The 12,664-nt window shown below is 37.4% G+C and overlaps 1 protein-coding gene across 16 annotated transcripts in view; it reads right to left on the reverse strand.

Moving 5' to 3' along the window:
- Positions 1 to 12,664, reverse strand: part of MLLT10 (MLLT10 histone lysine methyltransferase DOT1L cofactor) — a 175,290-nt gene that overhangs the window by 4,566 nt on the left and 158,060 nt on the right. For 13 of the 16 annotated variants that reach the window (XR_013758103.1, XM_079106304.1, XM_079106302.1 and 10 more), the window contains 6 exons: positions 10,307 to 10,461; positions 8,405 to 8,593; positions 7,676 to 7,764; positions 7,179 to 7,540; positions 5,945 to 6,041; positions 530 to 730 (listed from right to left, as the gene is read on the reverse strand). Coding sequence is in view for 14 of the 16 variants with exons in the window: in XM_079106304.1 (XP_078962430.1) it covers positions 530 to 730; positions 5,945 to 6,041; positions 7,179 to 7,540; positions 7,676 to 7,764; positions 8,405 to 8,593; positions 10,307 to 10,461 (1,093 nt within the window). In the remaining 2 variants the exon portion in view is untranslated. Of the gene's footprint in view, positions 1 to 529; positions 731 to 753; positions 1,168 to 5,944; positions 6,042 to 7,178; positions 7,541 to 7,675; positions 7,765 to 8,404; positions 8,594 to 10,306; positions 10,462 to 12,664 lie in introns of those variants that run through there. The other 3 variants (XR_013758102.1, XM_079106312.1, XM_079106300.1) reach the window with 2 other exon arrangements.

Raw genomic sequence — 12,664 nt, forward strand, 5'->3', positions numbered from 1 at the left:
TTACAATGAAAGGGTAAGATGGTATCACTTACATGAAATAAAATATTTAAATTCCATTAAATGTGACTGTGATTTACTTTCTTAAAAAAAAAAATACGGAAGAATACTTGGATTACCTGTTCCTAAAATTTATATATTAGTTATAATTCAATTTTAAAGAGTACTTTTTATCAAAATAGAAATATTTCTAAAACATACAGACTGCTTCTATATAACTAGGAAAAATTAATAAGCAAAGTTACTAGGAAAACAACTATTTTCTTTTGATTGGACTGTCCCATACAACTTGCTAACTAAAACATATTTTCACTTTGAAAATTATAAAATAGCTTCAAACCTTATGTGCAGATTCAAATCAAGATACTCAAGAGGTATATAAATTGGTCCTGTGTTTATAATATCCAGCTGCTAAAACAACTGGTTTATCAGGGGAATAATGTGTTTTTTAAGAGGCTAGAGAACAATCATCTCTGATTAATCACTATAGTTCTTATAACTTCATTAGCTGTAACACAGAACGCACACTTACTGTGACTTTCTGACTTGCATTGTCTCCGTGGATGGTGAGGAAGGGGTTGGTGGTAGCCGAGTGCAGTGGGGGCGCCTGAGTACCTGCAAGAAGATTGTTGATGGGTATCTGTGCCGGGCCAGGGAGCTGCAGCTGCTGAAGTTCTGGCGGGTGGTGCTGCTGGTGCTGCATCAGCTGATACAGAAAGGCCTGGTGCTGTTCCTGAGGTCAAACCAAGGGAGAAAATGAGTCACAGAAGTATGCAGTCAGCAAAGTCAGCCTTTTGTATTTCTCTCTTTACTTTAACATTAGATATTTAAATGATGTAAGTCACTCACACTATTAAAGAAATCAAGAACCTGATCTAGGGAAACAACCTGCACTAGATAATCCCCATCTACTATAAAATGTCAACGTCACCAATGAACAGCTTATTTGCAAAACAGGACTAACAAATATAGAAGACCTCTCTATTCAAATTAGATTGCCCATGATGCTCAAGGAGAAAAGCAACTTAGACAAGTCACAGTTATGTCTATCTGATTCAAAGTGTATTATGTGGCTGGGCACAGTGGCACACTCTTGTATTCCCAGTGACTGAAGAGGCCGAGGCAGGAGGATCTCAAGTTCAAGGTCAACCTCAGCAACTTTGTGTAACCCTGTGTCAAAATAAAAAATTAAAAGAAAGGGCTGGGATGTAGGTCAGTGTTAAAGTGCCCCTGGGTTCACTCCCACCACACATACACAAAAGCAAAAGGGGGCAAGGATGCATCATGTGAATCAAACCCTTCCCTTTACCGGACATAAAACAACTTTAGAAGTTTCATGCCTAACAGAGGGTGTTTTCTTAATGAAGTTATGAACTATTCTTTACAGCAAACATACATTCTACTCAACATACATTTCCTGAGAGCTTACTATGTACCAGGCACTGTATTTCAGGGAGAGAGGGTTTCTGGCTGCCCACCCTGAGGGAAGGAGAGACAAATAGACAAAAATGTTACAATGTATTCATTGCTAAGAGTAAAGGGAAAGGGGTATGTGAGATAAAGTCTGCAGGGTAGGGTGGTCAGGATGTAATTTTAAACAGACTGGTGGCAGGTCTCATTGAGAAGTTAACATCTGGACAAAGAGATGAGAGAAATTAACCAAGTGGATATGGAATAAGGAGGGGACTGCCAGACAGACGGCTCCACCAGTGCCAGCGGCCCATGTAGCACATGTCCAGTACCAGCAAGGAGTTTAGTGAGGCTGAAGTGAGCAAACAGGATGCGGGAGAAGAATGCAGGGTTCCGAGTTCATAAAGGAACAAACTTCAGCTTCTACTTGGCTAATGAAGAAAATAGGATCATTTAAACCCCTTTAGTCCTCAAGGTCTGAGGCAATAATCTGTGGACTCTGCTTTTTACACACAGGTAAATGGGAAGCCAGTGGAAGGTTCTGAGCAGAGGAGTGACACAATCTGACTTTGGATTTCTTGACCAGAGAGAGAACAGACTCCAGGGTTTTGGGCTTGAGTAACTAGAGGGCTGCTCATCTGAAGTAGAGAAAGCTGGGTAGCAGCAAGTCTGTGGAAGAGGATCAGCAGTTCTGGATACACTGTGTTTAAAATGTCTTTAAGATTTGCAAGTGGAGATACTGAGTAAAGCAGTTGGATCCAGAAAGAGGAAATTCCAAAGAGAGGCCTGGAATGAAAATGTAAACATAATTTAAAGACACTTGAGTGGAGGCACTGAATTCTAGGGTACTTTCACGAAGAAAGGCTGAAGAGAACCCAGGAAAGCAGGCAAAAAAAAGGAAGAACCGGTTAGGTAGGAAGAAAAGCAAGATAAGGAGGGATCATGGAAATCGTGGCGATAAAATGTTTCAAAGAGTAGGGAAAGTGATCAACTCTGTCCAGTGCTATTGCCAGGTCAGGTAAGATGAAGAATGAGAACTGACCATTAGGCTTATTTAGCAAAGTGAAAGTCACCTGGGGGAAGATAAGAAATAGCACTGTATTGGTGGGAGAAGTGAGGTCAAGCAAGAGTTATTTTTAAGTTGGAGATGTATGTGTCTTGTAACAAAAATTTTTACCTACATAAAGTCTGCCCATAAAGGAGCAAACTTTACCTGTTCACTTGGCTAATGAAGAAAAATGGAGCATGTAAACCCCTTTAGTCCTCATGGTCTGAGCCAATAGTCTGTGCTGAAATTTCATAACCATGTCTTAGAAACGAGAAATCTACACATGCTATAATTATTAAAATCTTAACAGGAAGAGACCCAAATAAACTGAGCTTTAGTACTTCCTATTAAGATGAAGCAAGAGGTAAGAAAATGACATCACATTTTAGTATAAATATGGGGGTTTTCTAGGGAGTGGGGGAGTGGTTCTGCAGATTTAACCCAGAGGCACTTTTTTATCACTGAGCTGCATTCCAGGAGCCCCCCCACCCCCACATTTAAAATTTTTTTTTAAATTTTTTTAGCTGTAGATGGACACAACACTTTTATTTATTTATTTATTTTTATGCGGTGCTGAGGATCACACTCAGTGCCTCACACACAATAGGCAAGTGCTCTACCACTGAGCTATAGCTGCAACCCCATTTTTTAAATTTTGAGACAGGGTCTCACTCAGTTGCTGAGACTGGCTTTGAACTCGTGATCCTCCTGCTTCAGCCTCCAGAGCTGCTGGGATTACAGGGGTGCACCACCTCACCCAGCCACAGCGTCAGTTTTGATCCAGTCAAAACAAGTATTTTCAATGTATATTTTTACTAAAGCAAGAAAGTATGTATTTTCAAAAGAAACTATAAAGTCTGACTGGCACCCTGTATTTACTAATTAATTAGTGCATTCTCCAAACAGCACAACTAAACGAAGTGGCTATAGACTGGAGCTGGAGAAAAGTCATACAACTTGTCAGTTTGGTCTCGCTTTACATGATGAATACAAAGAGCCAAGACTGCCCTTGCACTTGAGCCTCACAGTCCCCCAGGTGCCAGTCAAGTCTTTTACCCTTCTCCAAGATACATATTTCTCAGCTTTTCTTTCCTCTAATAAGATATACCCTTATCTATCTCATTCGCTCTGCTAGCTAGTAACTTTACTTCTAATTAAGAAAAACGGAAGCCAGGTGCAGTGGTATACACCTGTAATCCCAACAACTCAAGAGGCTGACGCAGATGATCACTGAGGCCACGGGCAACTTAATGAGACCCTGACTCAAAAAAATTACAAGAAAATGAAAAGGGTCCGGGAGGCAGCTCAGTGGTACAGTGCTCCTGGGCTCAACCCCCAGTATCACAAAAGCTCAGAGACATTATGGACTGGGAGTATAGCTCAGTGGAAGAGCGCCTGCCTGGCACATGTGAGGCCCTGGGTTTAACCCCCAGCACCGCAAAGAAAGAAAAAGAAAAAAAATCAGAAACATTAAAAGCAGAATTTCCTCAACTTCTTATCATAAATGATTAATGGTGGTGCTTTCTGCCCTGGTATTCCAGTGAAGTGCTTTATTTCCTCTTAATAACTCTGCTGCTCTGCTAGAATCCTTCCTCTCTCCTATACCAGGAAATCTGCTTTCAACATACACAGACTGCAATGTTCAAAAACAGAAACCCTTATACCATGTCTTTTTTTCTTTTGCTGCCTATTTTCTCTCTCTCTTTTTTTTTTTTTTTTCCAGTAAAAAATGTCTTCAGTGCCAGGTGCAGTGACTCATGCCTGTAAACCCAGCAACTTGAGGAGTCTGAGACAGGAGCATTGCAAGTTTGAGGCCACACTCAGCAATTGAGCAAGGTCCTAAGCAACTTAGACCCTGTTTCAAAATAAAAAGGACTGAGGACATGGCTCAGTGGTAAAGTGCCCCTGGGTCAATTTTCAATACCATGAAAATAAATATCACTCATATTGGGTTCAAAACCCTGTCATTAATTCTTAAAATAACCCTAAAGAAATGGAGTTAGATGAAATAAGATTGACAAAACTGTGATAATTATTAAAGCCAAGTGACAGAACGATGGGTATGTGGGGCTTCACTACACTCTAGTCTCCACTTCACATATACTTGGAAATTTCCAAAGTACAAAGGTTTTGTTTTTAAAAATCATCAATGGCCCCACATGGTGGCACATGCCTATAATCTCAGCTTGGGAGGCAGAAGGCCTTCTAGTTTGATGTCAGCATGGGCAGCTTATCAAGACCCTGTATCAAGATAAATTTTAAAAAGGGCTGGGGATGTGACTAGCATGTGCAAGGCCCTGGCTTCAATCCCCAACATCCCACCCCCACCCCCAAACAAAACAAAACAAAACAAATCAAAACTCACCACCAATGGGTTTCTATTATACTTCAGACAAAATCTGAATTTCCTGCCACAGTCAAACAAGGCAGCGCCTGATTTCTAGACAGCACCCCCCTTACCTCTCAACTGCGCTCTTGTTGCCTGCCTTCTCCAGAACCTAACATATGCCAGGTCTTTTATGACTGCTTCTACCTTGAACATACCTTCTTCTTCCCCAAAGTAAAAAAGGCATGCTCTTCAACTTTTATTCAGGTCTTTGCTCAAAAGTCAGTAACACCCCTCCCCAAAGAGGCTGCAATGGCCTATATCTACAAAGGTTCTCACTGGGCCAGGAGTGTAGCTTGCCTCGCGTGACTGAGGCCCTGGGATCAATCACCAGAGCCACCTAAATAAATAAATAAATAACAAGGCCCCATCTCATTATTCCCTATCCCCTCGTTCTGCTTCTTCTTCTCAGCATTTATCACTATAAAAAAGCACATATTTACTGTACATCTCCCCTTATCAAAATGAAACTCCATGAAAACACTTGTGTCTTTTTAAAAATTTATTAGTTCTTTTTATATACACATGACAGTAGAGTGTATTTTGACATATTACACATATATGGAGTGTAACTTACTCTAATCAGGATCTCATTCTTGTGGCTGCACATGATGTGGAGTTTCACTGTTGGTGTATTCATATGTGAACATGGGAAAGTGTGTCTGATTCATTCTACTGTCTTTCCTACTCCCATCGGATTTATGTCTTAATGCACCATTCTATCACAACAGCCTACAATAGTGGTTATTGGGGACTTTGAACCCAGGGGTGCTTTACCACACAACTACATCCCCAGCCCTTTTTAAAAAAGTTTTGTGACAATCTCACTAAGTTACTGACGTAGCCCTCAAACCTGCAATCCTCCTGCCCCAGCTTCCTGAGTCACTGTGCCTAGCCCATGATACATGTTCTAATCTTTGTAAATTAATGACTGCATGTAATATCACCCCAGGCATACTAACCATACCAAATGGCAGATAAAATTTTTGGATTATGCATTTAGTAATGTTACTTCACAAGAGAGTAATCCACTTAAATATCTATTACAGATTAGAACACTTGCTCTAATAAAAAATCAAATGTTATCAAAAAGAAGAACTTACAGGTGTGAGCTGTTGAGAATTTAACAACTGTTGAAATTGCTGTTGATGAATTAGTATTTGTCTTTGCTGGTCAGAAAGTAATCCTAGTCCTGAGGCACTGAAAAATGATTAAAATTCTTACTTTCTATATAATGCTAAAGTCTTTTTAAAAGTGTAAAATGAAAGATAACTTTTCAAATACTTAATAACAAATTTTCAACCGTAACACTTTTAAAAAATATTTATGTACAAATTATTTATTCTCATTCTATAATGCGTGTATATAGCTAAATAAGAATTCACATGACCAAGAAGTGTTTGTTTCTATTTTTATTATAAACCAAATAGGCACAAATTTGTTTTATAAAATAGAAATTACATGTGTTTATAACAAAGCACATGTAACATCTTTGATTATTCAAATATAGCTTAACCCACACTAAGTAACACATACTTAAAACACAGAATCCGTCACTATTTAAACCTAGCCTTTTTTTTTTTTTTTGCAGTGCTGGGGATCGAATTCAGCATGGGCTTTGTGCATGCTATGCAAGCACTCTACCACTGAGCCACATCCCCAGACCTTAACGTATCCTTTTTTAATGGCCCCAATAGTCAATAAAATTAAGCAAGGGGTGGAAGGAGCCAGAAGAAATTGCTTACTAGTACCCACTGCAAATCCATTCAAAATTACTAGCTCAAAATATGTTTAATAAGAACATGGCTTTATTACACCCTTATTTTGAACAAACATTCAAATGAAACTCTGATACAATAATACTCGCAAGTCTCACTTCCTGGAAATTCAAGATAAATATTTGCCCTTAAACTTATATTAAAATATTTTGTTAACTTTCTATTCAAGTGTTGAATTTTACAAAAACCAGTATCAGGAGTGATAACCACTATACTATTAATCTCTTCTTCAGAACTTATGATACACATGAATGCAATATACAAAGGAATGAGAAAAATTAACATTTAAAAACAGACATCACAGATCAAGACTGAAATTTTCAACACAGACAATACTTGGTTATGGAAACTGATTTAATTTTAATTGGAATTACATAAGTTTCAAAAAGAAATATACTCTAGGTATTATATACTTAATTTTTGGTAGACTGATTTACAGTACATCTACAAGAAACATATTACAAGTTCCAATCAAAAGCGTGGGCAGCACTGGTACTATTGTACTAAAAACTGGTACTGCCTCGTACTAGAAAACCCAAAATATGTTTATGTTTCTTACCTGTTAGTCAGTGTAGCTGGCATGGGATGTGTTGCATTAGGTGGTACAGTTGTGTGGGTCAGGGGGGTAGGGTTCTGGGATATTGTCACAGGGGTCTGAATGACCCCATTTAAAGCTCCTACGATGCCATTAATTGCCAGTTGGTTCCCTGGCAAAGCGCCAATTATTCCACCCACTGCAGACACAGCAGGAATGGTGGATGTCACAGTCTGCATCCCACTAGCTAGCGCCCCCACTGTCACACCATTGACCTGCTGAACTCCACTAACTCCTGAGCCTTGTTGAGCTGGACTCTGCCCAGCAGGAGGAGGAGTAGAAAGAGCGGATGAACTGCTGGTGCTTTGTCCACTGGAGGTTAAGTCCTAATGGAAGAAAAATAAAAATTAAGTTTAAAGAGCACAGTAAAGCTGTTTAAAATAATTTTGAACCATTTATAATGTTATATACGACTGTTCACAAGTAAAACACACAAGTGACTATGACCACACAAAAATTACCTGATTTAATACAGGAAGAGAATTATCAGGTAAAAAGCTGTTTCCTATATGAGGGCTCTTACTGCTATTCAAGGAATCAGTAGTAGGAGCTAGAATAATAAAAGACAAAAAAAAAAAACCCACTTATTTATCCTGTTAAACCATACTATGTGTAAGACTAAAAGTTTACTTAAAAGCTCATGCTGAAGTCCATACTAACAACACTTGAATATTATTAAATATTGCTACTGCTAAAACCAGTTTAAATAGAAAAAAAAAAAATCCTACCTCTACTGAACACCACAGTTTTAAATCAATAATTAAATCATTACACAATTTAAACAAATGTCATCATTAAACTATGTACTGAGAAATCCAAGTAGCCAGTCATCAGGCATGGTGGCATATGCCTGTAATCCCAGAAACTCAGGCAGCTGAAGGCAAGAGGATCACAAGTTCAAGGCCAACCTCAGCAAGACCCATCTCAAAATAAATGGCCTACGGGTGTAATTCAGTGATAGAGTGCCCCTGGGTTCAATCACCAGTATTGGAAGAAGAAAAGAAAAAACAGTAAGAGCAAATCGTGTCAATCACTTAATAGGATTCTCTATGCCCTTCGAAAATAACCCATCATTCCTTTTCTACATCTTCATATAAACTGGTGAGCAATTATCACCCACTTATTATGCAACTGACATTGAAAGTCTATCCTGTTTTCCTCAGATACAAAATAAATGTTTTCATACTCACCAGTCTGTGCTGAAAATGCATGTATCTGATGAGATGGACTAGGATTTGCTGTTATTGTCGGAAAAGGCACTGAAAGTTGTGCATTCAATAACTGAAGACGTTCCTTTTTGGCAGTCAAGTTTTTAATTTGTTCCTCTAATCTTCGATTTTCAACTTGAAGTTGGTGTAATGACTTCAGCATTCCTAAAACTATCAAATATTTGGATGGTTTTTAATGAAGAGAAGTTCATACCCAGGAATAAGTCTTTTATGGATATAGTGTCAATAACTTTAGAAATAAGTTAAAAATATAAAAAACCCATAAAATATTTCTAAACAAGGCTTATTTTTAAATTTATATATAGACATAAATCTCATATTTGGATGTACATAAGCATAAAAGGAGATTGTTCCTAGATGTACCATCTAGAAACTTTATTGCCACATACCAAAAACCCCCTGGATTCAGGTCATTTCTATTCTCAAAGAAAAATGATAAGTTTATTTTCCTCAAAATAAAAGGCCTAATTAAAACTTCTAATGTTCCTGCCACAATGTTTCATTGAAGTCAAATTCATAGGAACCTTTAATTCGTTGCTAAATTTAAACTAAGCATGCTTGGGACATAGCTCAGTGTAGAATCCTTGCTTAGCATGCACAAGGCCCTGGGTTCAAACACCGGGAACAGAGGGGATGCCTGGCAGGAAGCCTCCAATACCCAGCTGCTCTCAGCATGTTGCTACACACTTCCCCCAGCAGGGAGCGCTGTGTGTGCGCCCCTGCCACCTCTGTCCTCCCAGAGAAAGGTGCATCATCTGTAAATTGGCTTTCTGTCCTGCCCCATCACCTCAGATGCTTTGTCAATTCCTTCCAAGTCTCACACTTCCCAATCGACAACACAGAGCCTTGCTGTTAGGCTATGGTGATGGACACTTTAAAAACTCCATGTATTTAAAAGTTGTGTTTGTTTAACATGACCTCAGGGCCTTCAAAGGACACAACTCTACTGGTACAGACACATGTGGTCATTTCCCAAGGATTTAACTTTTATCCCACCTCTTCAAGATCCCACAAAGAAACCCTTAGTGTGCCCAAATGAGATGCAATAAGACTAAGCAAAACCTGTCCTCCAGCTATCATGTTTAAAGGATTATCCCGGCATGAATTTCCCTACACTTAGCATTTTTTGGTCAGGAGACTATTCATAAAAATGCCAACTTATGGCCACTGGCTCCCTAGCAATAAGTTTTGTTTCAATAATTTAATAAATATATGACAAACATAATATACACTAATTATATATAATATATACTAATTGTGTGTATATGTCTATATATACACACACAAAATTTATAATTATGATTCTTCATTGTTAAATTAAGAAGGTAGCTGGCCTTTTTTTTTTTTTACTATATGCAGTTTTTTGGTTTTTTTTTTTTTTTTTTAAAGAAATTCTCCAGAAGTGAGCAAATTTTTGTCAAACAACTAAGCTTAGAGAAGACAGAGCTCATTTATTTTTGTAAACTGGTAAGGACAAAGTGTGATGGAGAAATAAAGCATTAATGTTATCATAATTATAAAAAGTAACCAGATAACAGAAAGAGCTTATGTGAGCCAGGCAGTGTTCTTTGTATTTTTCATGTTCTCACAGCAACCCTAAGATATAGGTATGTTCTTACTCCAAATTCTAAATGGAAGACTAAAGAACTTTATGAAACCTACCCAGAATCATTTGTTAATAGCAGATGAAGGCAGGATTCAAGTTAAAGCAGAATGTATTAAACTAATACATTATACTTTCTGACTACATTATGGAAACTCTGCATCATTATTCTGGATAAAAAAGTAGCTTCTGGATCCATTTGCCTATCTGTTCATCCATTGTATCCATCTTTATTTAGAGACAAGAAAATGAATACTTACTGTCACTAGGAGTACCCTGTTCTAATAAAAACTGTTGTCCTTCACTCCACTGCCTCTCCAAAAGCTGTTCTATACTGGCTGCTACTGGAGGAAGATTTTCCAAACTGCTGTTGCCTGGTTGATCATAGCGAATCTGTAAGCTGCTTACAGGGGATCTGTTGAGAACATTAAATCTCAAGTTAAAAAGAAGCGCAATGCTTTTAAGAAGAGTACATTAAGTTTCTAACCTTATGTTGACCCATTTTCCCTGTACAAGTTTTTTAAGACCAGTTGGCCTATGCCAGAATATCAGGTTCCTGCATTTATAAAACCTTAATCTATCCTAAAATTGAGTAATTATTACTCTTCCTTCTCAAATTATAAAATCAAGGTAATAGCTGACTATACTAGATAATTCTAAAACACTAGAAAATATAAACGCACCACTGATAATCTCTGAAATAAGCTGTCAAAGAACTTTGTATGGTTTTAGAATACGAACAAGGAAAAGACAAGAAAGAATGTAAAATAGCCAAAGAATAAAGAAATCCCCCATTATGTCTTAATATATTTGATAAAAGAGTTAAGGCCATTCATTTATAATACTATGGAAGTCATTTAAATTTATAACCAATAAACAAAATCAGTAAAAAGGAAATTTTAAAAATTTTGAAGTTTTTTTTTTTTTTTCCTTGGGGGGGGGGGGGATATTACACCCTAAACAAAAAAAGAATTTTTTTTCCTTTGGTACTGGAGTATTGAACCCAAGGACACTTAACAACACTTAACAATATCCCCAGCCCTTTTTTATTTTTTTTATATTGAGACAGGATCTTGCTAAGTTGCTTAGGCCCTCACTAAGTTGCTGAGGCTGGGCTCAAACTTGCATTCCTCCTGCCTCAACCTCCCAAGTAGCTGGGATCACCTGGTTCAGACTGATTTTTTTAAAAAATATTTTTAGTTGTAGATGGACACAATATCTTTATTTATTTATGTGGTGCTGAGGATCAAACCCAGTGCCTCACAAGTGCTAGGCAAGTGCCTCTACCACCAAGCCACAACCCCAGCCCCAAAAGGTAATATAAAGTTGGAAATATATGCTAAGAGTAAATTAGTACCATTTATTATGTTAAGTTCCTTTAAAAATAAAGATAAAAACACCAAGGTAAGGAACACTAAGGGATTCTGAATAATTCTAGGTAACATGATATTTTCAGTTTAAAAGGGGGATAAAGACTATTTCCTCCACTAAAACATATGAGCAAAAATCCATTAACTTTCTTCTTTGGAAAGAAAAATATAACAGTATTGAAATACTTATAAACCAGTGAGATAATTTTCTTACTATATATTTTAGATTTCTGCTTTCCAAAGAAAGGGTATTTAATTTTCTGCAAGTTCAATCGAAACTATGTGGGGGAAAGGCACTACTGGATGTACTATTAGGAAATAGAAAAGTCAGGGGTTATTTGACTAATGTCTATATTGATAAAGATGTTCCTTTAGACATTCCCCAACTATATCAACACTAATTCTCATCATTTGTCATTATATAAAAATTTTTTGTGCTGCTAGAGATTGAACAAAATTTCAATTTTTAATAGAATTTCTCTAATACATGAGACCCCAGCTTGAGCTTTTTCCCTCCTGCTCTCCATTTTCATTCAATCTCATGTTTGAAGCAGAGTTTATAAAACAAGAAAACTAGAAGGTGCAGAAGCTGAAAAAGTACAATAAAATGAAGACATGCATTGCACTGAAGTTCCATTCTCTTCTGCAGACTGACATACTGCTCCACACCAGCTTTCTCCCCATTTAGAACAGAATACACAGTTCCATAACTTACATTTGTTGATAAGTTACACATTAATAAATGGGACCCAAATGCTGTCATGAGTCTAGAAGAATTTCTCAAAGCATTTAATGCATCTACTATACTCTGCCTCAAAACAATTTAAGAACCAGAAGGGCTTCTGAAAACTACCACAAGAGATCCATTTGCCGAAAAAGGAATTAGAGACTAAAGGTAAGTGTACTGCCCACTACAGAGTAAAAACTGGAACCCAAAGTTTTAAGTCTTGAATCTGTAGCTTTGAAAGATCTTAGGACCATCCTAATCAATGCCTGAGTAGTACACCAGCAGCTAAATATACAAATGATAAAAATCAACAGAGTCCTAATGATTGGAAACCTAAGAAAAGATACTCCTTTTTAGTGCAGAAACTTGATGTCTTTTAATCAATATTCAAAATAATTTAGAATCATATTTCTTGACTGTCTAAACAAGTTTCCTACCTACAGAATGCTTTTAGGGCTTCACAAATGTTCACTCTACTAACAGGAGATAACAAGTTTCCAAATCTCTGAGTGTTTCCTTTG

The sequence above is a fragment of the Sciurus vulgaris genome (assembly GCF_902686455.1).
Source record: "Sciurus vulgaris genome assembly, chromosome: 12".
In the NCBI taxonomy this organism is placed as follows: Eukaryota; Metazoa; Chordata; class Mammalia; order Rodentia; family Sciuridae; genus Sciurus; species Sciurus vulgaris.